General features: G+C 28.7%; 5 protein-coding genes across 7 annotated transcripts; 2 read left to right on the plus strand and 3 right to left on the minus strand.

Moving 5' to 3' along the window:
• Window positions 1-1,402: 1,402 nt before the first annotated feature.
• Window positions 1,403-14,384, minus strand: LOC122519299. Its single transcript, XM_043638666.1, has 19 exons — window positions 13,950-14,384; window positions 11,846-11,954; window positions 11,426-11,700; window positions 9,835-11,321; window positions 7,247-8,486; window positions 6,900-6,920; window positions 6,576-6,800; window positions 6,206-6,389; window positions 5,856-6,119; window positions 5,364-5,722; window positions 4,854-5,103; window positions 4,269-4,322; window positions 3,343-3,648; window positions 2,857-3,243; window positions 2,519-2,784; window positions 2,214-2,452; window positions 1,988-2,137; window positions 1,756-1,862; window positions 1,403-1,664 (listed from the first exon to the last, which is right to left on the minus strand). The coding sequence occupies exons 3-19, from the start codon at window positions 11,686-11,688 to the stop codon at window positions 1,413-1,415; spliced, it is 6,054 nt and encodes a 2,017-aa protein (XP_043494601.1). The 5' UTR covers window positions 11,689-11,700; window positions 11,846-11,954; window positions 13,950-14,384; the 3' UTR covers window positions 1,403-1,412.
• Window positions 14,385-14,836: 452 nt separating this feature from the next.
• Window positions 14,837-18,583, plus strand: LOC122519306 (YTH domain-containing protein 1). 3 transcript variants are annotated; one of them, XM_043638675.1, is made up of 6 exons: window positions 14,837-15,472; window positions 16,169-16,657; window positions 16,796-17,012; window positions 17,116-17,320; window positions 17,403-17,679; window positions 17,768-18,583. In XM_043638675.1, exons 2-6 carry the CDS (start codon window positions 16,323-16,325, stop codon window positions 18,096-18,098), a joined length of 1,365 nt encoding a protein of 454 aa, XP_043494610.1. In that variant the 5' UTR covers window positions 14,837-15,472; window positions 16,169-16,322; the 3' UTR covers window positions 18,099-18,583. The 3 variants fall into 3 exon arrangements, with proteins under 3 accessions (XP_043494610.1, XP_043494611.1, XP_043494609.1); XM_043638676.1 differs by lacking the exon at window positions 14,837-15,472 and adding an exon at window positions 15,650-16,139 and having other exon boundaries at window positions 16,233-16,657; XM_043638674.1 differs by lacking the exon at window positions 14,837-15,472 and adding an exon at window positions 15,650-16,069.
• Window positions 18,584-19,756: 1,173 nt separating this feature from the next.
• On the plus strand, window positions 19,757-21,324 carry LOC122519307 (carbohydrate sulfotransferase 11-like). The gene is made up of 5 exons (XM_043638677.1): window positions 19,757-20,139; window positions 20,240-20,415; window positions 20,502-20,621; window positions 20,684-20,827; window positions 20,912-21,324. The coding sequence occupies exons 1-5, from the start codon at window positions 19,900-19,902 to the stop codon at window positions 21,306-21,308; spliced, it is 1,077 nt and encodes a 358-aa protein (XP_043494612.1). The 5' UTR covers window positions 19,757-19,899; the 3' UTR covers window positions 21,309-21,324.
• A 282-nt stretch (window positions 21,325-21,606) lies between these two features.
• LOC122519305 (SUMO-activating enzyme subunit 2) lies at window positions 21,607-25,012 on the minus strand. The gene is made up of 8 exons (XM_043638673.1): window positions 24,470-25,012; window positions 24,169-24,323; window positions 23,799-24,086; window positions 23,643-23,710; window positions 23,361-23,576; window positions 23,014-23,289; window positions 22,313-22,902; window positions 21,607-22,200 (listed from the first exon to the last, which is right to left on the minus strand). The coding sequence occupies exons 1-8, from the start codon at window positions 24,611-24,613 to the stop codon at window positions 21,883-21,885; spliced, it is 2,055 nt and encodes a 684-aa protein (XP_043494608.1). The 5' UTR covers window positions 24,614-25,012; the 3' UTR covers window positions 21,607-21,882.
• Window positions 25,013-25,097: 85 nt separating this feature from the next.
• LOC122519308 (proteasome subunit alpha type-2) lies at window positions 25,098-26,362 on the minus strand. The gene is made up of 3 exons (XM_043638678.1): window positions 26,271-26,362; window positions 25,672-26,004; window positions 25,098-25,513 (listed from the first exon to the last, which is right to left on the minus strand). The coding sequence occupies exons 1-3, from the start codon at window positions 26,309-26,311 to the stop codon at window positions 25,183-25,185; spliced, it is 705 nt and encodes a 234-aa protein (XP_043494613.1). The 5' UTR covers window positions 26,312-26,362; the 3' UTR covers window positions 25,098-25,182.
• Window positions 26,363-26,492: the final 130 nt, after the last annotated feature.

The following is a 26,492-nucleotide window of genomic DNA, read 5'->3' on the forward strand; positions in this document are numbered from 1 at the left end:
TATACGTGTTCTCGTTTAGTTACATTAGTCTTGCATTAACACAGAATAGTTTAATACACGATGCATAATATTCGCGCGCATATATTCAATTATATCTTCGTATTTTCTCAAGCATAGAAAGCGCTTCTGTTATACTTGTAATATACCTATTTGTTGTCGTGTGTTAATTAAGAAGATATATCTTTTTAACTGTTATATGGAATGTGTCTACAAGTACAGTATAAAAAATGGCATTATTTAAATAGACAAAACTAATATTGAAAATTAAATATTAGAATTAGTGTGCATAATACAATTGACAAATATTCTTTTTCATGTTGCGTATGTTACAAATAATTTACGTGATTTAAGTGATGATGATAATAATTAAAAAATTATTCATGTTGTTTTATAATACCTATTCCTTAATATTGAAAAATTTCATCTTTATAATATATAATATATATATTGAAAAAATGATTTTAAATATAAATCTAGTCGTAACAAATATAAGTAAAGAACATTATTTCACAATTGAATTATTTCTATACAGCAATATCTATAACGTATATTGCATTAATAATTAAAAATTCGTTGGTAATTTATAATCTACATAATAAGGGACAGCCACTTGTTCCAATAATAATAATTACTAAATATTCTCTCTAATAATGTTATACTATTAATTATGGAAAAATTGATATTATACCCATTAATAATAGGTAATAAAAATAAATACACAATCAGTAAATAGAAGTCCGTCTCGTAAAAGAGACATAATATATCTAAATGGCTTGACTTTTGTACATACATATCACTGATTTTTAACCTACGTTGGAAATTACGTTTCCAACGTAAGTTGAAATTCACATGCATATACAACATGGCATATAGACATGCTACATAACACGTACTATGTTGCATTTTCTTTTTCTTTTTTCTTGTTTTCTTTTCCAAATTATATATATATATCCATTATCATTTTCTACAAATTTTTCGTGATTTAAAAGAAATACAATTATATATAATTATGATATGAGTATGTCGTTGATAAATAAATGCAAAATACTTTTACTTTTAGGAGCATTATACACATACGCTGGAGATGATTCATTCATGAGATAAAAATCAATTTATAATATTGATATTATTTCTTAATCGACAATCATAGTTTCATTGAAAAACTTCTGGAAGATAATAATAATAATAATAATAATAATAATAATAATAATAATAATATAATATATATATATATATATATGCGTTCTTCGAAAAAATTAATACATCTAGTCTCTGTGTTGGATACAATAATGCAAGAAAAATTGTATAATTACTATATATATCTCAACAATATGCATACCATAGTAATTTTTTGTTCGACAATTATTATTGCAGTTCTCACTTTCTTTTTCTTTATAGATTATTTTCAAGAATTATTTCTTTCGTGCTGCCTTCTCAGCCTTTCTTCGCATTCGTTCAATTTCCTTACGTTCTTTGCGTTCTCTATCCGCTTGTGCTCTCAGTTCTTTCAATTTCCGTTTAAGATGAGCCTTCTCTTCACCATAAATACCAAAAGCTTTTAATTCTCGTGACTCGAGACGTAAAAGATATCCACCGTTGATTCCATTTTCTAAAAATCGTGGAGCATGTCGTTCCAAGCCCATTCCAGACAACCATTGGCAGACCTGATATCATTGATTACATTATAAATTTTTAATTAACGCATACATAGATAAATAATTAAATCTATATAAAAGAAAATAAAAAGGTTCTTACTTGCTCCTTAGACCAATCAGTAACAGGTGCATTCTGCCAAAAGTGTGATTTCTTGTCACCTAAACCAAAGTCACTTGAATGAGGTGGCAACCAAACTTCACTCGAATCTAGATTCATAATTTTATTTACTTGTGGAAACACTTGACATTTAGAAAATGCAAAACAACAAATAATCATAAACGAATAATTTAATTTGTATATTAATGAATATATCATTATCACTAATCCATACCTGCGCTACCTGTTTTAGATGGGCTCGGATCAACAGCGGGTGGACTAACAGATCCTCCGGATGATAAACTTGAAGGTGAACTACCAGGATGATGCCAAGGTGCCCCGCTACTACTAATTAAGTTTGCTGAAGGTATCGTAACTTTTTTTACTATAAAAATAATACGGTCATTTTTTTAAATAGATAGATATATATATAAATGTTTTTATATTAATTATATATATACCTCTTTGATTAGCCTCGTTTACAGCTTGTCGTATTTCTTCTACAAGATGATGGGTTACCAGAGTGGGATCATTATTATGTGGATTATTTAAATCGCTAAAATCACCAGAACTTTCTCTAGAAGATGACAAATCGTTTCCGCCAAGACGCCTTTCTCTTTCAGCTAAAACTTGTTTTAATTGTTCTGCCAATGATGCAGGTGGCCCAGTTAAACCTATTTTACACAAAGTACACCATGCTCTTAGAAACTGTTGCTTATGCATTATTAACTATTATATAGATATGTGATATCATAGAACATAATACACATATTGAGTTTGTGGCCAAATTTGCTCAGTCATTGCCCTAACTTGTGAACTGATTGTACTATGTTGTCGGATAGCGGTTGTATGAGTAGTTTCAATGTGTTGTTTGCCTTTTAATGAGCTGATCGATGAACTACTAGAATAGGAACTTAAGTTTGATTGTTTTGATGTAAGATCATTCGGTGATCTGCTACTTGTGTCCTGAGAAATGTGCTTTGAAGAGGAATCTTCGTCAGTATTATCGCCCGATTCATCTAATCCATAATCCTGTAAATAACAAACTAATATTAGTAATGTTTTAAAAATTATAACAATAACATAATGATCACATATACGTACCGAACTACTATTACTAAGGCCTCCTGATCTTTTAGGAAGTTGACGATTAGCAAGACCTCCTCTACTTGCTAGTTCAGCTTTACTTTTACCAGCTGAATTATCAAGAAGTCGATGTGCTGGTACTGCACGATCTAATTCTTCCTTTACAGGAAGTGGGAGTGGTAGTTTTCGTTCAACAGTCGCAGTCTTGTCTCCATCATCTGGACTGCTCAAATCTGATGTCTCAGTATCAGAGAGTTGGCAACTAGATGAAGAAGGTGGTGGTGGCAGTTGACGTCTTGATAATTGTGGTGTTACTATTCTCGCTGTTGTACCATCGTAAGGAAGCCGAACAGGCAATCCAAATCTTCTTTGTGTTTCTGTTAATTCTACTTCTAATGTAATAACCTGTGAAATGTGTAACATTATATTATATATTCTTTATTTATGATGTGAATGTATTTTTATTAACTTATTATTCTTATTATGAAAATAATGTATACATACCCTATCCTTTAAACTTTTAACCAATGCATTATATTCTGTATCTTTTTCTTGTAACAATTGTTGATAAAATTCATCTCTCGCCGCAATATCTGTACGAAGTTCTCGAGCTGCTCTTTTAGCGCGTGCATATTTTTGTTGCAATGCTGCATTCTGCGATGTTGCCTGAGTTAACATTTCACGAGCTGTACTCAAATCTTGACGGGCAGTACACAATGCTCTTTCAGATTCATGAAGACGTAAACCGGATTCGCGTAACTTTGCTGCATATTCTTCGCTACCTGCCCCACTATTTTCCAATTCAACTAACTGTAAAATAAATCATAAATATCATAGAATACGATCTGAAAATTAATGTACAATATAGTTTCATTTATTTTTCTATATAAATAGGAAAATATAAATATGAAATTATATTATACAAATAAAATGGTTATATACATGAAGCATTATAATATAAGCATTATAGAATGAAGTAATAATGTCATTACAAGCATGATTCTGTACAAATTGATATAGTTACTGTTGTTTTCAGAACTCTATTTACATATATTTATATAACATATATTATATATATCATCATATAAATTCGATAATAAAAAAATATACATTTACGAATGATATAAATGTAAAAATACAAATCAATATTGATGGTCATTATTATCACTATGGATACATGCAAAAACCTATCAAAATTGAAAAAAATATACAGGACGTCCTGTAACTGGTAGTACAAGTGAACAGAGAGTGATTCTACATGAAAAACTTAGCCGCTTATATCATCAGTTACAAGACACCCAGTATATATATATTACACTTTATATTGTTTTATAATAAACCTGTTGATTAGAATAATTGATCTAATCGTTCATATAAAATAAGCCATTGCATAATTACATTAAAAAATCATCTCATTTTTTATTAATTACCTTTGCTTTGAGTTTTTCCACCTCTCCATCTGCTAATGCAAGTTTATATTGACTCTGCAAGCAGTCGGTGACATACACAGTGCATAAGCAAAAACAAAAATTGAACTAAGAAATAATATACTAAATTCGCTATGGATAAACATAACAAAATTTATCTATGTACGTATGTGATAATACTATCTATAACAGATGTAAATGAATGATGAAATATATAATAATAATATGGTGATAATGTACATGTACAATATACATCTTATACACGCACTATAACAATAAAAAATCTATCATTTTTTACGTTTTATTTCTTTTTAAATCATCTGAGGACCATTATAGACAAGTAAAATTAATGAAATATAAATTAAGGCATGCTGCAAATAACGAGACCATAATTAATATTTCTCTCATTGTATGCATATGATTATTATAATAATATTATAAATATTATGAAGCATATCCTAAGAATAAAATCATTTATAAGAAAAAGAATTGAACATAACTAATGATTGAAAATCTATTATGTACAAACAGTCTATAGCATGAAACATTTTGTACAAAAGCATTTTTGAAAAATTTATAAAAGAGTACCTCTTGTAAAAGCAGCCTCAAACTATCAACATCACTTTGTGTTGCAATATGTTGTGGCATCGATGAACTGATGATAGGTGATCTGCTACGACTAGATGGAGATAAATAACTTTCTATAGGACTCTGAGGTGGTTCTCCTTCAGAACAAGAAGACATGGCTGGTGAACCAGGTATACCACCCATGGAAGTACCGATTGCTGTTTCTTCTCCGCTTCGTTGTCCATCAGGTGACGCATCCGAAAAGTTAAGTCTTCTAAATAGAAATAATTATATTTATATGTCGTCTGACCTCAAATTATTACACATTATTACACTCACTAATTATTACATGGATTTATAATTTTTTCCTCAGTACTTCAAGGAACCTCAAGCTCTCATTGAAGCAGCCGCAAATTATCGTCACAAAGTTTAGCGAGCAAGGATATACCATCATTGGAAATATTATATTTTTATTCGTTTTAAATTGGATTTCATACTGAAAATATTTAAAAAGAAAAAAATATAACTTACCTGTTTGCAGAATTAGCTTGCTCTCTTTCTCTATCCGCTTGCAAACTTTGCCGAATTAACATTGCAACTTCTGAATTTTTTGGATCACGTTCCCTACCAATCACAAAACGCACAAGACCTGAAGTATTACGCAGAACACTAGCTGCATATGCTTGCGTGACACCAACTAAGGATTTTCCATCCACTTCTACAATCTGATCATTTACTTGTATTCTGCCTTCACGTGCGGCCGCACCTTTTGCCGTTATAGTTTTAACAAAAATTCCTAATTTTTCAAGACCTGCATCCGCACCAACACCCATTCCAATTATACTAAGGCCTAAACCTTCTGGTCCCTTCATAAGTTCTACTGGAAATACCTGGTAGAGAAAACTTTATTTCAATACAGTATTTATTTATAAATGTTTTATACGTCACAATGTGCACGCGTACGCCTCTGTAAATATATTTTTATCATATTTATATTTAAATTTAATAAAAATTGTAAAATACCTCCATCTTTTCAACACGTTTTTCAAGCTCATATTCTGCGCTTGCTGCTATAGGATCTACATCTTCGTTACGTCTGTCGTACTCGTTCACAGAATGTGTTGAATATACTCTCATTGGACCTGTATCAAATGATACTTTAGTAGTCTTTTTAACAGGTACAGTAGTTGGATAATCTTCATCTTCATCTTCAGACTCCGGTATGCCTGTAACTTCCATCCAAAAGTGACCATCTTCAAAGTAATGGACTCCATTCTCCACCAATATCTATACAAATAAGTTAATGTATTCTTTATAAAATATAACAAGAATTATAAAAAAAAATTATTGAAACTTCACGATCAATGTATTACAATTTTTCCAGGTGTTGGAGTGTAATCTTCTTGGTGCTCAGTTTCAGTATCATCGTTGGTTTCATGCGTATCATTTAAACTGCTAACAGATCCCAGCAATCCACTTTCGCTACCCGTTACCGAACCCACTTGACTCTCCGTTAACGAATCTATTGTCAAATCGCTACGTGATCTGTGGGATAAACTAAAAATGATAATAACTTAAGTATACGCAATATAATATATCGTTAATATCACACAGACAATGAGAAATTTATATATTATGCTAAATATAATTAACTGTGAAACATTCTCAAATTATAAGATGCAGATAATAAGCTGCAAAATATTTGGACAAAACGAAAAAGCATAATATGCCAAACTGAATCACCTATAATCATGAGTTGTGCTATTGATAAGACTGGTGTCGGGAGCGGATAAAACATCGGAAAGCCAATCTGGCGCATTATCTTGTTCTTCTCTATCCTTATCCTTATCCACATCTTTCTCTTTTTCAATGGCGATTTCTTCGTCAGTTGCTTCTGTAGTATTCGCAGGAGACAGTAATCTGGCTATTTCTTGTGCTTCTTCATCCGATAACAGAGCTGATCCTTGTCTAATTTATTATTTTCACCATTCAGTTTTATTTTTGTCAATTATTTAAATGAAAAAACGAAACAAAAATCCTGTTATTCGAATAGTTGCATTTACTTACCTTATTTTTTTCTCCAATATACTGCATTTAATTGACCCAAAGTTGTTTAGTAGAAGATTTATGTCCAAATAAAAAAAATCAATGTATTAAAATGTAACAAAATAAACAAAGTAGAGAAGAAATGGCAAAAAGTGAAATTAAATATTATTAAGCTTTTTGCAAATATATAACAGAACTAAAAACGCTATTGCTTCTTTAGTATGTGTGTATATATGTATTTATTATATCATTTATTATATGCATATATATTTTTACATACAAACACACATACGTTAATATTAGATTTGTTTCTATATTAAATTCAAAATCTAGATTGCATCGATTATTTATAACATGCATTTACTTACCGCGAACTTAATAAATTTTCTGCTTCATCTGCCGTCATAGTATCTGGAGTTATAGGAACTGTTTGAGAAGTATTGGCTTTACATAGTGTTTCTTCTATTGCACTTTTTAATTCTTGTTGATTTTTAATAACTGGTACCTCTGTTGGAGGTATATTTTCTATATTAGTAATAGTTTTTGTATCACTTGAATCACTATCATCTATAAAACTATTTTCAGATGTAGGAAGTTCATTAGTCTGCATTTTTTCCGAATGCTTTTGTGATGTTGTTATGGGTGATATGTTTACTTGCTGAACTGAATTAACTAAAGAGTTTTCTGATAATCGCAACTTAGCTAATTCAGCTTTTTGTTTTTCTTGTTCCCATGTCGTTTGCGGATGAACATCGTCTACGTTTTTATTATTTATAAAGTTAGATGATTTAGAGGATCCATCTATGTTTACGTTGCTTCTATTTGCTATTGTTTTCGTCACAGCATTGGATGATGGATCTGCTAAACATTTGGGCTCATTCAATTCAGTTGTATTAATATTTGGTTCTGTTATACTATTAGTATTATGGCTGGTAGAAATAGGTGCATGTTCAGTGTTATTTAATGACATGTTATCGATTTGATCCATCTTATTACCTCCTTCAATAAAACTCGAACGTTTCCCGGAAACCTCTTCTTTATTTTTAGCCAATTTTTCTCTTGCAGAACTTTTAATTTGATCATTTTTAACATTAGACATCGTCTTTTGGCACATATTTTCAGTTATCAATTGCTTCTCATTGGAAATATTCGATTGCGATTTATTATCGAATCCTTTACTTTGATTAGTTTCTTCTGACATAAGATTACCTTTAGTCGGTTCTTGAACGCTATGTATCATTTTATCTTGCACAGTTTTAACAGAATTTGTTCCTGTATTAGATTTAATGTGAGCTTTGTTATCTATTTTATTTTGTAAAGCATTATCCGAACTTTGCTGAGGTCGCTTTGTGTATGGAGAAGGAACCGGTATATCTTTATGTTCCAATAACTGATGTTCCTGATCAGAACTGACAATGGATGGAGGCCGCTGTCCTAAACCAGCAGCTTGTAGATCAACGCGAACATGAGAACGTCGAACGACCGTGGTCGTGTCTGTTTCGTTAAATTTGGATTCCTTTTCTGGCGTACTATCATCTTCGGCAATAATTTCTGTATACGTAGTTGGTTTTTCCTGTTCCTCTGAAGCCAAATCATAACTATTACGGCCTGAAAATATAAAATATTATTTATTGCATATAAATAAAGTTTAATTAAAAAACAAATTATATGATCATTGATATTATGCGTAAATGGGAAACTCATAAGTTTACCTCGGCAATCAATGCAGAGCAAACGGAGACACATGGTAATACTATATTTTCAAATTCAAACAAATTATACATATATATTATATGCTAATGAAAAAGGATAATCAATATATTTGTTTAATATAATAATATTATAATTGAATATTTTAATATTCAATAATGAGATCTTTGATGTTTGTGAACATAACCTTTTACTGTGTTTATTCAACATATGTTCTGTTACAAAGAAACTCCTACCCAAATTTATATGTTACCACTTTCTCTTTTTGTTAAAGTTTCTTTTTTTTAATAATATTACTTCGTTTACTTTATTTTAATATATATAAATATAAATACATTATAAAATATTTGATGAAAAGTACATTAGCCATGACTACATTCTTAAAAAATGTTATAACATAATATTTAAAAAGTAAATTATTTAAAAAATTTATTAGTTCATTTTTATAATTAATCTTTAACTTTTATAAAAATGTGTTTATATTATATGTATGATCCACGTTTTGTATCTTAAATATAATATTTGATCTATGTACATAACAAAAAAAATGATTGATTGAAAAAATATTTCAATAATTGAAAAATTATTTCCAATATTATTATATAAGAGTATTAAAATGTTAATTAAACATGCAAATCACTTTTGTAATATAAATGCACCAAACCACAAGGAAGCAGATGCTAAACAGAGTTCATACTGATTTCTATAAATAATACTGTTGAGACTAGCAGGAGAAGTATAAGATCATGGGTAGGAGAAAACAGAAAGAGAAGCTCACATATTTTTATGTTCTACTATTTTGGCAGATCGCCATTACAAGAAATCAAAATTTAATGAATGCACCAAACCACAAGGAAGCAGATGCTAAACAGAAGTCATACTGATTTCTATAAATAATACTGTTTGAGACTAGCAGGAGAAGTATAAGATCATGGGTAGGAGAAAACAGAAAGAGAAGCTCACATATTTTTATGTTCTACTACTTTGGCAGATCGCCATTACAAGAAATCAAAAGTTAATGGAGATAACTATTTAATGGAACAAATCAATTAAAAAAATAAATTTAAAAAAATATGAACAAAATATATGAAAAAAAATAAGAAAAGAAAAATTAAAATAATATGGTAATTGAGTATAATTTAATTTTCATATGGAAAAGAATTTGTGTATTATTTTAGTATTTATATTATATATCTAAAGTAAAAGGAATTTACTTATTTATATGTATGTTGAAAACTAATATTACCTGCTTGAAATTTTTCAGACATCTCTCTATCAGCTTTTTCTTCTATACTATCTTTTGAAGGTGAACTAGGAGAACTCATGCTAGAAGATGCACTATCTGTACCCCGTGAAGGTGGTCTTAAATCAGATTCTGGTGATTTTGATATTTCTGTTCTTTTTTCTTCTAATAAAACATCTTTTCTTTTTGTGGTATTTGTATATGGTTTAGCCCAATCTGGTCTAGGATCAGTTCTAATAACTTCATTTTTCAATTCCGCATCTAATGCATCCCTGGATGATCGTAAATCAGCAGCCTTTTTTAAAATTTCATCATTTTTGGCTAACCATTCGTTTTTCCATTCAGAAGTTTTTGGCGGTGAACGTATAGGACTCGTTGGATAATTGACATAATCTGGTGCTTCGAGGAAATCTATATCTTTATCCATTTTATTTTCAGGCATACTGCTTACTATATTTTCTGTAGACATGCTGCAAAGTGGACTAGAAGTACCAGAACTTTTTTCCCCCAAAGGAACGTTCGTTTTTACTGATCCAGGAATATTACAATTTGAAGTTGCGGAATTATTTTTAGTAACTCCTGCATTTATTACATTTTTTGTAACACTTTGAGATTGTTTTTGTACAACAGCATACTCAGGTATAGGAGATGAATCCTGATTTTGCGTATTAAGTACAGTAACATTACTGTTTTGTAAATTTGAACCTTTATGTACAACAGCATATTCAGGTATAGTTGGTGAAGTTTCAAAATATTTATTTATAGTAGCATATTCTGGACTATTAGGAAGATCTGATGGGCTCAGCGAGGCAATACTAGCAGGTCTTTCTTTTTTTGTATTAGCATTGGAAGAGTTCCTTGTTGGCGGTGGAGGTGGAGGTGGAGATGTAGCAGCTGATGACCTCGCAGAACAAAAACTGGCGGATCTTATTGCTGGGTTTGCAGATATATCTACTGATCTTTTTGTATCATTTTCTACGTTACTTGAAATTTCATTGAATCCCGCGGAACTGTTGTCGCCGGAAAATTTATTAAAATTTTGATTTAAAGAAATTTGGACGACCGATCGATTTGGATCAGAATTATATCTACTTGGTCTAGTTTTAGAAAAATGGCTTGTCCAATTTTTTTGTTTTTCTATTAATTCCTTAGAATTTAATTTTCTTTCTGGTTTTTCCGGTTTCTCTGGTCTTTCATCTAAACGATTTTCCTTGCCATAATTCTTCTCACTTTTATTAAATGGAATGCGTCCTTTGAATTTATCAGCTACATTGTCCAAACCATAATTATGTCCATTTTCAAAGTGTCTTTCTGCATTTAAAGTCGGTACACTCGCACTCCAATTACTCAAGTGATCTCTAGTTCCTGGCGGTGATGGAGAACGTGGTCGTGGTGATCTAGCCGGGGAAGTACATCCAGAACCTGAATTCGCAGAGCTAGAGCGAGAACGTAGGCCATGCAAATTACTTGGCTTTGTAATACGATCAACACTGTAGACATAAATATGTAATATTTAAAAATTTAATGACTTAAATAATCTTATATAGTTAAAAAAAAAAAAAAAGAAAAAGAAAACAAAAGAAACAAAACTTACGGTCTGTTTGTCTTATTTTCTTCGCCAAGTTTTTCAAACAATGCGCGAGCATTATTGAAACGTGCCACATGACTTTCTGTTCTTACAACTGTTACTTGTGTAGGTGATTCTTTAAGAGGTACAGTCGGTTCCTTGAACCCATCAGTTAAAATTGCATTTCCTTTGTGAGTTAAATTATCCAGTTGTGGTTTTGATTGAAAAATATTAGCTATGGCTGAAACCTTGGAACCCCCTACTCGTTTCTTCTCCTCCACTGTTGCCATTGTTCATATGACCTTAAATACAAAAACAAAATATGTGTATAATACTAATTTGTTTAAAGAACAAACATGTAATTAAATATATTATATGTTTGTAATAGTGAGATACTTGTATTTATTCATTAAAAAAGTTATAAAGAAAATATATGTATCAAAATACCTGCTTTTACTCTAGGTATATAGAAGTTATATATTAGATTTGTAATCCAGAATATACTTCAGCCCATTGTCATAAGTGTATAGTGCATTTTCACCGCCTTGTTTGCATTCTAAAAGTACAACAAAAAGAAGAAAAGAAAAACTAAAATAAATAAAAACATAACATTGAATAAAACACTAAAACATAAGCCTATCCTCTATGTTACATAATTTATAATAACTTTATCGACATATTTCTGTTCATTAAACACTTGCAAGAGTGTATTGATTTTTCTGACCTTTTTCAAATTTAGACACATGTTTTTCCCATGCTCATAGAAAACATGCTTGCAAAAAATGTTACATAGCATTATAGTACTGCAAGTGATAATTAAAAATATCTTAAATTATGTGAAACTTAAAATATTTATTATTTTATTCTAAAAATCATTGAATGTTAAAGATTGTGTGAAGACAGTATATATAGATGTGGATCTTGTCTGGGTTTTACCCTCCTCCCTTTGCCATAGCACACCATGCTCCTGCAATCAATACTTGAATCCAACTCTGTAGTTGAGACATGAAAAGAGGAGATACATATATTCATACATTCCATTTTTACATGACAATGAACACTTTTGTAGGGCATCAATTTTTAAATAGTGTACACTCACTAATACAACTGTAATTGTTAATGGTGTGTTATTAAAAACTAAAACAAGTTTCCTTTTAGTTTATATAAAACCGTTTTGTTTATAACATATTTCTTTAAATTAAAATCTTTAAAATAAAGAAATTGTAATAATCAGACGTTAGTTTTATTACAATTTTAGCAATAAAATTAATTCCTATTAGAAAAAATATATTATATGTACATAATATTTTCTTTTAAATAATTTTTACTATTATATTATTATTATTATTATTATTACTATTATTTTTATTATTATTATTATTATTATTATTATTATTATTATTATTATTATTATTATTATTGTATATATATAATATATATATTGTATATATGATATATTATATATATTAGTGAGATTATATGCATGAAAAAAGTAGTCTTTATAAAATATGAAATAAAAAAAACAGAAAATATAGTAAACTATTGAATATGCTAAAAATAAAAATTGAATACTTTATTTAAGGATAAAGTATATCTATATTATACTATCAATAATTTATATTTCAAAATTATGCTTGTAATTATTCAAATGCTTAAATATTTATGCTAAAAATTTCAAACAAATTCCAACTCATTAAATAACAACTTTCTTGTAGCTTATAAATAATATATGTCATATAAACATTTTTTTTATAAACACATATTTTATAAACATATATAACTCACTCACACACGCGCGCGCGCACACACACATATATCATGCAAAAATAAAAACACGTATGAATAAGTTTCTTTTGCTTTTCTAATACTTTTAAAATCACTTAATACTTTTATTTTTAATCCTTAATAAAACAAAAATTATATATTCGTTAAATATGAATTATTTAAAAATAATATTTAAAACAGAGCACGACAACCATGAACAGGGAAAATGATAAATATTCAATCAATGTAAACAATACTGAAGAATAAAACAAGATAATACTATTTCGTTAGGTAGATAAATAGATAAAAAATCATAAAACGTAATAATAAATAAATAAGGGATTAAATATATCGGAATAAATGTACCTTCCAAGCGCCATTATGAATCATTAGCCATCAAATATAACGACTAGAGAAAATCGCAATTTTGTAATGAATATTAAATATTTACCCGTATAACCATTAAAATCACAAAATATATATTTCTAAAATTTGTACATTAAATAAGTAAAGAAAAAGAAACTATTTCTTATGTTAAAGTAACACAAATACTCTTTAATTGTTTATAGGAAATACATATAAACTAACCAGAAATGTCACCATGTGCACGGAACCATTTTCCAGGGGAAGATGGGGGGGAAGAAAGAGAGAGAGAGAGAGACAGAAAGAGAAAGAAAGAGAGAGAGAAAGAAAGAGAGAGAGAAAGAAAGAGAGATGGATAGATAGAGAGTAGCATTAGTAGTAGTGTAGTAGTAGTAGAGTAGTAGTAGTATTGAAAGTTTTGTACCCTGTTTTTCCCCTAACAAATCGACAGTTATAATTAATGAAACGGAACAGTCAATCACGCACTTCTAATATTATTCCTTCCTAAGAAACAGAAAGAAAAGAAAAAAAAACTATTCCTGGCACTGTCAAAAATAATAATCACTGCTTGAATTGATTCCTGGTAAACGCGTTGTTTTCACCGATATATTATTTTTTTTCTTTTTCTTAACTTGTGTGTTAAAACAATTACAAACCTAACAATCCTTATATTAACGATATCTATTCTATTCTATTTATTTATTTATTTGGAAACAACAATTGATTGCATTTAAAATTAAATGCAATAAAGGGTTTTACATCACGAAACACTTTCACGACCGGCTGGGTTCCGTCCGTGTCAACAACCCGTGAAAAATGGTCCAAGATGGTCGTCATCCTTTTTAAAGATGGCGTCTCTGATCTCGTCTAGGGAATTGTCTACCCATCAAGTTGTTTGATGCATAAACATTTAAAAAACAAGTTCTATCATCTTTTTTTCATTATTTTAATTAAAAAATATATATTTCAATAAAATCATAATACTATTATTATTTTCTAGAAAAATGTAATAAATAAATAATAGGGAAAATTGTGCGATATGGAGTAATAACCATATAAGTAAATAGTTATCTTACATTTTATCCCATAAAAGATGAATACACTTACATTATTTGAAATACGTGTAATATTTAAATAATAACGATAGAATGAACATAGTAACGATAACGTTAACAAAAAAAGAGAAATTTTATGGAAGAGATCTCACGAGTCGATATAAATTTAAAATAATCTAAATTGAATCTAGATATAAAAAAAGATAGATAAATATATATAGAGAGAAAAAAGATATTAACCACTAGATAAAAATATTGTCCCGTAAATCTGGACTATAGTCGCTAGTATCGATCGTGGGAACAGTTGAGACACGTCACACAATGGACGCTATGGTTTGTAACTTGGTGAGCACGTAATAACTAACTGTTTATCATCGTGTATTGCATCACAAGAAAGAGTCGAGTTATGGTGTGCATTTAGTGTAATTTGAATTAATGAAAACCGTTTAATGCGTTTGTTGACATCGGACGAGAGCATTCTTTGGTGAGGTGCGAATTGTGTTAGTGAAGAAAACATATACGAGTGTCACGTAAGTGTGTACGTACGAGCCCACTGAAAGTTTTGTTAAAATAAAAAAAAAAGTATAAAGAAACATCAAGGACTTGTCTTCGAAAAAAGAAATAACAAAAATAAGAAAGAAAATGAACTTTTGCAATAATAATTGATGATAAGGATATATAATCATTTTGAATATCCGTAGTGGGTGCCAGGACATAGCTAAAGAAAGAAAAAAAAAATCCCATAAAAAAACCCCAGTTTTAACGATGAACTTTCGTAGGCATAGCGTTCGCGCTTTCAAAGACTATAATATATTGAAACTTTTCTGATAAAACGGGTATACCTATGTGTTATGAATTATACAAGAATGTTAAGGACTGATTATATTATTCGGTAACAAAAAGGAATATACAATACATGTAATTATAGGGCTAAATATTTCAAAGAGTTTGAACAAAAAGATAGCAAGTTGATTACACACATTTTTTCATTTTTATGTTTTATATACACATATATATACATTAATATATAATATAGATATATATGTGTATATATGCATATACGGACAATTTATAATAACAATTCGTATAACGTCAATTAATAAAATACGTTATTTTGTTATTATAAATTAAAAAAAAAAACTATGAGCGAAAGTATATTTAGTTAGTGCATACTTGGAACAAGAACATTTGTGATAATGTTAGGATGTTAATTGGATACAAACACGTTCGAATTAAAGTATACGAAGCAGTTTTAGTATCAAGAGTTATAAACCAATGCAAGTTTTTGGCCAAATGGATTTCTTGAATGTAATCAAAAACTTTACATAAATAACAAAAAAAAAAAAGTAAAATAATAAACCTACATGTTTTACACCAAAGTGAACTTTTAAAAATAAAATAAATTGGATATTATGTGCAATCTTCTGAATCTTCTTCTTATACTAAAAACATTACTGAGTTGTTTTCTACCGTGTAATTATCGTAAGATGTACGAAATCCTTTCAAATATGATATTATTCTTGTGGGACAAGTACAATTATATTTTGCCTATCAAGCTAGTAAGTATTTGTTTATATTTGATTTTCAGAAAATATTTAAAGGTGCCTGCACAACGTCGGTCTTACTCGCTAACGTCCTATATACCTAAACAGATAGAGCCTGGATGAAGGAATCAATAAAGAACTGATTTTCAAGACTATATATTATCATATTAAAAGTTATTCCATCCTAGAGGCTAAATAATGGACAATATGGACGCAGATAATTTAAATCTCAGTTGCGGAGAAAATGATATTGTAGATGAATTAAAAATTGGAGCGGATGAAACTTATGATACTCGCAGTGAGGTATCGTCGAGCAGCTCCAACTCGGATTCTAGTCAACCGAGTATAACTTCCATTTCAACTAAATCTTCGCGCGGGGATAACAAACGTAATCGCAAAAATAAAGGAAAACGTGCTAGATCAAGAGAATCTAAATCATCCAGTCCTGAAACTAAACGTGCTAGATCTAAGGAAAGCAAGGCCAAAAGTTACGATTACGCAACAAAATTGAATTACTTATTTAGAGATGCAAGGTTAGATATATTTTTTTTTAATATATATTAATGTGGAAAATTGTATTATTAGTTGAGACTACATCGAAAAATTCGATATTTAATATTAATGATTTTTATATACGTACAAAGAACATATTATTAATTTTTGTTCATTAGATTTTTCATCATCAAATCTAACAATGCTGAGAATGTGACTCTTTCCAAAGCAAAAGGAGTATGGAGCACGCTACCTCAAAATGAAGTTAACTTAAATCAAGCGTATAGAGAGTCGAGAAATGTGTTGCTTATTTTTTCTGTTAAAGAATCAGGAAAATTTGCTGGTTTTGCCAGGCTCAGTACCGAATCTAGAAGAGATGGAACTCCTATTTCATGGGTATATGTGACTTAAATAATTATATATATATTTGTAAGCAAAATTATAAATTGTTATAAGTTTACATCTATAATAATAGAAATTTATTTTTTTCTATTTTAAGGTTTTACCACCAGGATTATCTGCAAAAGCATTGGGCGGTGTATTTAAAGTAGATTGGGTATGCAGAAAAGAATTACCATTTACAACAACAATGCATCTGTATAATCCTTGGAATGACGGTAAGCAAGTTAAAATTGGTAGAGACGGACAAGAGATTGAGCCTCGTGTTGCAGAAGAATTATGTAGACTATTTCCTGAAGACGAAGGTAAATTTTAATATTTAATCTTATTTTTAATATCATATTTTTATATATATACACACATATATATAAGTGTTATATTTTACAGGCATAGAAATGACTCCAATATTAAGAAAATCTAAAGAAGCAGCTAAACACATTATTAAATCTACACGCTCCTACAGAGATACAAGACCTATTAATAATAATAACAGCAGATTTTTACGTTCACGAGGCAGAGGACGTAGACTTTTTCTTACATCAAGATCACGGCTAGCTTCTTTAGCCAGAGGGTCACACTTATCCAGCGGAGAACATAGAGGTTCAAGGGATCATCACCATCGATATACTAGTTGGTTTAATAGAGGAGATTCGCCGTATACGAAGTATAATGATTAAACAATCATAATTACATAATTATGTAAATGTATTATCTAAATGATGATAAGATATAATTAAGATAAATTTTTGTAGAGGATACGGTAACACCAGTCTTGGTGTAGCAGCTGCTGCTGAAGCTTATGTAGCAGATTATATGCGTACCATGCAACATCAATTACCTCCATTGCCGCCTTATGCAGCACCACATCCATACGATTCTCTACCTCCACCGCCACCACCTCCAAGGTATTACGATGGCTTACCATTACCGCCAGATTATACCGCAGCCGCTTCTGCCCTTGAAAAACGCAGTTACGAGAGAAGTGTTGATGAATTTCTATGGAGAACAGCAAGTCGTCATAATCGACATAGTGACCATCGATCGTCTCGTGATCACCACCATAGATACAGAGACCGTAGATAAATCATTTTCAATATTTTATTAAGTACACATATATACACATACATATATATTAATTTTTTCATTTATATGCAACTATTAATTATTCTTACTAAGAATGAGCAATACTATATTGATTTCATAAAAAAAGATACAATTACATAGTCATAAAGACTTATATACGTCTGCTATTACTTAAACATTATACATATATATATAAATATTCTTTTATTACTTTTATACTACTGACCTTATTTTACAATTAGTTTAATTTTATTGTTCGTGATAACAAAATTCACGATAACAAGCAAAAAAAAAATATATAAGTGAATGTTATTTACTTTGTAACATTTGTCCAACTAATCAAATAATCTATGCTGTTACTTCAAAAGAAACGTTAATAATATATATAAATAATTTTTAATTATTTGAATAATTTATCAAAACGGTGTCGGAATTCTACTCTAAACATCATTATATGTACAATAAGTATCATTGTTTAAAGTGAATACCCTCTCTTTTTTTTTCTTTTGTTATTACTTTTTGTTTTTTATACAATAACCAATATCAATAAAAAGTTTGAATATAAGCACATATATATATATTGGGTTTCCCGAAATATTTTTAAATAAAAATATATATAAATAAAAATGTTATTTTTCCAGACAATCCATTACGATATTACTACAAAATGTATATAATGGATATAAAATTCTGGAAGCATTACGATTATTTGACATTAAATTAGAGCATCGTTTTAAGACAATGAATATTTTTATAGAAATGAATATCAGATGTAAGAAAAGATTTTTGAAAGGAAACTACCAAATGCTGAGGGTATCTACATTAAATATTATTATTAACTTTAGCTTATACTTTTTTAATTCTATTGTACATGGAATTCAAATCATACCTACATCTAGGTTCTATATTATTGTAGTAAAGTAAGATCTTTATATGTAAAATCTTTGATATATTACGTGTTTCTACAGCATACATATACATATATATATATATACACATTATATATAACATTTATAGTCAATTTAATAAGTCGATATGTTGGCTTAATAGAAGACACTGCCATAAATAAAAACATAGGTTAACAGTGCAATGGAATACAATTTAAATATATTATACAATAGAGGAGAAAGGAATGTATACATTAAATAGAAACAAAAAAAAATATTACCGCGCAAAAGATTACATATTCTGTTAATCATTAATTCGATATCGTCATAATAGTTTTCTTAAAAAGTTAAAAATATATTTTATCAGTAATTATATTATAATAATCTGAATTCAATTTAAAATAAAATGTATATGTGTGTGTGTGTGTGTGTTAATGATTATATATTTAATTACAATTTATGTTCACAGTTTGTTCTAGATTTGCACCTGTAGATTTACGTCTCTGTGTGTTTCGCAATGCTTTTGCATAGTAAATACAAAGGAAAAAAAAAAGAAAAGAAATAATAACTTATAGGATTGTTTGAACTTTCCTATCATTCATATATTGAAATACTTTGATACTTTGCGTACATTAATCCATAAATACAAAGGTTTTGCAAATATTTTTGTTCGTGATTATAATTATTTTTTATTACATTTTGTTATTTAACGTTATTGCGTAATGTACGAAATTGATTAAATAAAAAAGGCTACAGTTAAATATAAATGACGAAGATGTGGAAAACTAAAAGTAAAAGATAAAGTATATTATCTATTGGGACACTCCTACTGTGTCTTTGTTCAAAACGGATGTATATAATCATGAGAGTAGAAAATTGTCATAAGCGATGAGGATCGCACCATCACCGTCAAAATGTCACGGAAGTTACAGTTCGTTATATGCATATTTTGCGTGATTTTATATTTATCAACTTGTTTACTTTTTTTACAATTAAAAACTAAACTACATTTAATAAAAAATATTTTTGTTAAAAGAAACAATAAAACAGAGGATATAGATCCATCTTCAACAACGTTCGCGCACAATCAAAGATCTGTTAACTCGAATATAAAAATATTACAGTATGATAAACTTGAATTCAAATATCAGCAGGTAAGTGCATTCAAACATAGGGTATAATCTTAATCATGCATATAAATGCATTTTATACAAATAAAATTGTATATATAAAACGTTATATTTTTTTAAACAGGAAAATGGACTGTTACTTAAGCAAATTACAAATACATGTATAAAATATAATTTAAAAACTCCATTAAAAAGAGAACATTTCTTCTACAATTCTAAACATAAATCATTATACTGTTGGATTAGAAAAATTGCGTCTACTAGTTTTACAGCATTATTCTCTAATATGCAAGAACATAGGTTTATTTATTCTTAAATTATTAGAATTTATATATATTATACTTTCGTTATTAAATAAACTATCATAATTTATGTGATATTTTTAGAAATATGGATTTATTAGTACCGCGTAGTTTAAACGAATTGGAACATTCGATAAACGCTTCGAATATTTTTAAATTATTAGTCGTAAGACATCCGTTTGAAAGACTTGTTTCTTCATACAGGTAATTTCTTTTTATATGTTTATTTAAAAAAATGTCCATGTAAAAATACAATATGTTTACAGAGATCGGATAGAAGATAATACAAAATATACCGCTCAAGCTTGGATTTATACTCAAAAAATATATCGCTTTACAAGACCAAATTTGTTTCATTACAATAGAACAACTGGTAATTTTGTTCAACAAATATTTACCCATGATAGAAGGTACGTTTACATAGAATTATTCTTATAACGAAAGTCTAACAATTATATTATCGTTAATAAATAATTAATTAACGCGTTTCACAGGTTAAAAGTAATACCAACATTTAAAGAATTTGTAGAATGGTTGTTACAGGAATCTCCTGAACATGACGATGTACATTGGGATCGATATTACACTCATTGCGCTCTTTGTATTATACAATATAATTTTATTTTAAAATTAGATCATTATACTAACGATCAAATTAATTACATTCTATCTAAATTTGGAATAGATAAGAACAACATGTATTTACCAAATTTGGAAGAGAGTAAAGGAGGATGCACCGATTACAAACAAACTTGTAAATATTTCCAAAACTTGACACAAAACACTATTTTAAAATTATACGAAAGATACAAAATAGATTTTGAAATGTATAATTATGATTTGGATAAATACTTGCTATGTAAATCAGAAAATACTAATAATCATATATAATAGTAATTACGCAAAATATGTGCAAAATTATTTATTTTTTATATATTGTTTCTATTTAATTATAAATACATCAATTATCCTACTCTATTTTACGAAGCAAATATGAAAATAAAAATAGATAAGGAACAAAAGAAAATTTCTTTTTAATTTCATTTTATATATTATCAATATTAACTAAACAAAAATTAGTTAACTAGTTAACTGTTTCATTTCCAGTTTAAATAAAAAAATACATACAAATCAATAATATAAATTAAGTCATAATCTTGTAAATTATAGAAAATTAAACCATTTTTTATTGATTTATTTATTTTGTTGTTTATTTGAATATCAAAACTGCTTTGGATATATACACATACGTATTTTACCAATTGACTTCTAATAACCACTTTTTTGTATGTATTTAAATTTGGGTCACATTTAATCAAACTTAACTTCCATATTGCTTTAAATTCAAATACGAAAAAGAAAGTGAATAATTACCAATTACTCTGATTATGTTCATTTATCTTGTAACAGATATTTTCATAATAACTTTTAATTATATTGTTTTTAAGTTGTGTTGCTTGGTGACTTAATCGTTTACAATCATACAGTCGTCATCTGTAGACTTAGCTGTTTTATCTTCTATGATAGAAATATCTTCACCACTATCCTTCTCATCATCATCATCTTCATAATCATCTTCATCAGCTTCAACCTCATCTTCATTATCACCTTCATTATCACCTTTATTATCACCTTCACCATTACCTTTACCATTACCTTCATTATCGATTTTTCGTTTTTTGGGTAATATGTTGTTATCATTACTTGCATCAGTTTTACGTTTCTTATGTGTATCTACTTCTCCATCAGTATCAACATTATCCATTGGCAAAACGGACGATTTCTACAAATAATATTTTTATTTATTAAAATATAACTAATAATAATATATAATATCAAAATCGCATATAATTCTTTGTATTTTGAAAAATAAAAACTATATACACATATCTTACTTTGATGTCCGAAGTTGATGGTTTTTCAGTATCATTTTTCTCTTTTTTCGGCTTAAGATCTTCTTCATTAGCTACTATTAAAAAATCTGGAGGTTTGTTCTTCGAACATAATTTCTTTTTATGAACTATAGTAATTTTTAATACATAATTTTGAAGAAAATCATCAACTTTTAAAATTGTACCATCTTTTAATCCTATTTGTTTAAGAGTTTTATCATTGTTCTCTTTAGTTTCTCCTTCTTCGCTACTAATAACAATTACACCTTGACCGTCTATCAGAACATCTGGGCCAATCATATTAAGTCTGTCCTTTAATACTAACTCCTCGAGTTGTTGAATAGTCATTTTGTATGTATCTGTAATTAATATTACATGTGGCACTGGTGCGCACACATAACATTTAGGATTCGGTGGATTTAAATATTTTTCTGGTACTAACAACTGATTTTTATGATTCATTTTTAAACGCAAGTATACCGATCTACATTCTTTTAATCTGTTTTCAAGAATAAAGAATGCATGTAAAACAACTACTCCAGCAATGATTGCATTTGAAGTTGCTATTGCTGGAATTATATTTCCTGCCATTGCTATAAAGGAATAAAAAAATAATAAGTAATTATAAAATTGTATTATTTTACACGCTATACAACGTTTGATATTATATCGTAATACTTCAAATCATTTTTCTTATAACTTACATTTTATTTCGAATCTTGTCTTCTGTGGTATTCCAAAAATATATGCTCGAATATTAGCACACGAAGCAACAAAATCCATAGCATCTTGATCATCTTTATCCCATATAAGAGGATAATCTTTATCCCATGCAAGATGATTGTCTAGCGTTGATTCAGTTTTCAATTTTTTTCTTAAATTAATTATAGATTGGGCAAAAACACTTCCACATTTGGCAATACTCCAACGTTGTTGATCTTTCAATCCAGGTTCTGATATTTCTTTACTAGATCCAGGTACTGCAGAAATAAAAATTTAATTCCAAATCTTATGAAGTAATGAAATAATTAATTTAATATATCGTACTAACCTCCATCGGGTAAATTAGACCAATCTAAAGGTGTTGGAGGTCTTCTTTTTTTCCATAAATTGTCCATACTGAGTAAGTATTTAATGTCTTCATTAAAAAATTTGGTAAACAATTTTTCGGGATCGTAATTACACGCCTTTGCCCAATCTCTTGTTGATTTTCGACCAAAATTTTTTTTCTCAAATAATTGTTTTAAATTGGGTTGTGCAGATAGATCTACAATAATAAATTAAATTAAACAATTGTTAAGATATCAAAGTTATTAAAATATGAAATATTTACCAAATGCTTCAGGATCTGCTACATCGGGTGAAACATCTTGATCAGGATCTACTTCGCCAAATAACTGACTATAAATAAGTATTATTAATTAATATAAAATATATATTATTCCTCTTTATTATTTTGCTTATATATTTAGCAATTATTGATACCTACTTAAAAAGATGCTTTGCCCATATGATACAATGAATTGTTTCACTGGGTGTATTACGTATTGTACATCCTGGATAGGTTTTTTGCGCTGCTTTAGGAGTACATTCGTAACATTGACTGAGATTTTTCTTAATCAGTTCTACTTGTCCTTCGTAACCTGCTGTTCCAGATTCAATTAATGGTACATTAACCGCTAAACACATACGGTTGACATGATTTCTTGCAGCTCTATTATCAAGAGCATTCATAACTAATGCGAATTTTTTGAAGAATAATAATCCATAGTCTGATCTATATATAAATATATTTATGATATTTATTTAAATTTAATTTACGTCCGTGTGTGTATGGTATAATAATATGTAATACTTACGACGTAATACTATCATGGTAATGAAATATTTTAACATTAGGGTTGAAAGTTAAAGCGGTTTCCTTAGCGACTTCAGCTTTAGATCTTCCCACATGTTTTTTTTGAAATAAAAATTGTCTGTTTAAGTTACTTACTTCGATAATATCCATATCAATCTGTAAAACAGTTCAATATAGTAAAAAATAGTTTAACATACATTGAAAAAAATTTGAAAAAACATTTAAAAAGAAAAATAAACAATCTTTATAAGATATCAATTCAAGAAGCGAGGTTAAGTTTCAATGAATATTGATAGACTTACGATTTCAATATCGCTGAAACCGGACATTACAAGATTTTTTAAGATCTCACAACCGATTCCTCCTGCACCAACAACCAAAACTTTACTTTTAAGTATTTCATTTTTCAAATTTTCAGTAAAAACACCGTCAATCTCTGCCGCCATTTTTCACGCCAAAAAGTATTTTACGTTTGACTCACTATATAGGCTTCGTGGTTTGACCACAGTAGCAGATATGTATATATACGTTTGTCTATAATTACAAGCATGTGCAGTCAAACATTAAACATGGCTGCCTTCTCACCAACCAATCAAAAGCTTGCCAGACTGTACAAATCTGATTTTCACGAAATTTCATTATACTTTATAAGATTGTTATTATTAGTTAGCAGCTTTTAATTCTCTTTGACTGTTCGCTTAAAAGTTTTTTAAGGTTACATAAAAATTCTAAATAACATCACACATTGTTAACTTACAAAATGTAGCAACAAATATTTTCGATACTATTCTTTCTTGATTACAACAGTATATTTGCAAGAAATTCATTAAATTTTTTCTTTAAATGTTAAATGGTTAATGACAAAATTTATTTACATTTTTAAACGTATTAATTTTAGATAATTGGAAAATACTAAATTGTTAATTGACATAGTTTGAAAGTACATTTTATTGTAAGAACTTAGTTTTTTTTATAAATTCCGCAATCATATTACAATAATGAAATTAATTTAAAATTAAGGGATGCTAGCAAGATAATCCTTAACATTAGAAGGATCCAATCTTCTAAATCCATTAGCATCGCAAATACCAACTTCAATATTATCTGCAGTCATTTGACCTTCAAATCCTTCTTTCAATGTAAGAATGGCAGTATGAACGGCATCATCCAATTCTAAATCTTCACTATATCTTTTCTCGAGGAATGTTTTACCATTGATAAAATTTTTTCCCATGGCAGTTGCTTTCCATGCAAAATATGCACCAGATGGATCGCATTGAAATAGATAAGGCTTGCCATTATCCCAACCACAGATTAATAAAGATACTCCAAATGGTCTGACACCGCTGTAATAAAATATCATTAAATAGTATTTGCATGATCAAGATTAATTTATTATTAGCTCATTAAATATGAAATATCCAATTTCTAACTAAAATTAATTGGAGTAATCCGAATTTTTATACTTAATGACCTAATATTATAAAGTATTATCAATTTATACCCAGATTGTGTATACTCCTGCATAAGCATAGCTACTCGTTGGACTAATTGTGCAGTAGGAATAGGTTCCTGATAAACCAGTAGATACTGTTGGGCCATTTTTCGGGCTTGTTTAACAAGTAACCTATAGTCAGGTCCCATACCACTATAAACCATACCGATATGCTTTGTAATCATTTCAACTTTATTGACACTATGTTCATCGTAAAGTATTGATTTATGTTTATTTTCAGTAGCGAGTACAACTCCATTTGATGCCTTAATGCCAACACTTGGAGCACCTGCAGCCACTGCGGCTAAGGCATATTCTATTTGAACTAATTTCCCAGAAGGACTGTATTAAACAAAAATTCATTTTATAAGTTTATAATAGTATATAGATGTCAGATTTTAATAATAAAATTAAAAATACTATTAATAATCTACTAAATTATATTAAACCACTATGACAATGTGTTTTATAAATAAAGAACAGTTGTTTATAGGTTAACTTTACAAAATTTTATTTAAAAATGATGTATGTATATGTTGCTTAAATATATATTGTTTTTTTAAATATTATTTAATAATTAATAGATTATTATAATATAAAATACTTACCTAAATGTAGTTAATGAGAAACTATAACGTTCTGAAGCCATGACAATTACCTTGCAATAATCTTGACGCTTCCACCGCTCTGAAGTCGCGCAAATATCATCTGGTACTACGTTACCATACAATTTTTTATTCGTCAAAAAGCACAATTTCACGCCATTACTACTGATATTGAAGATGGCGGCAAAATTCAAATAATCTCTTTTTCAAATATTTTTTGGTATG

This window comes from Polistes fuscatus, unplaced genomic scaffold (genome assembly GCF_010416935.1).
Source record: "Polistes fuscatus isolate 324 unplaced genomic scaffold, CU_Pfus_HIC Scaffold3, whole genome shotgun sequence".
NCBI classification, from domain to species: Eukaryota; Metazoa; Arthropoda; class Insecta; order Hymenoptera; family Vespidae; genus Polistes; species Polistes fuscatus.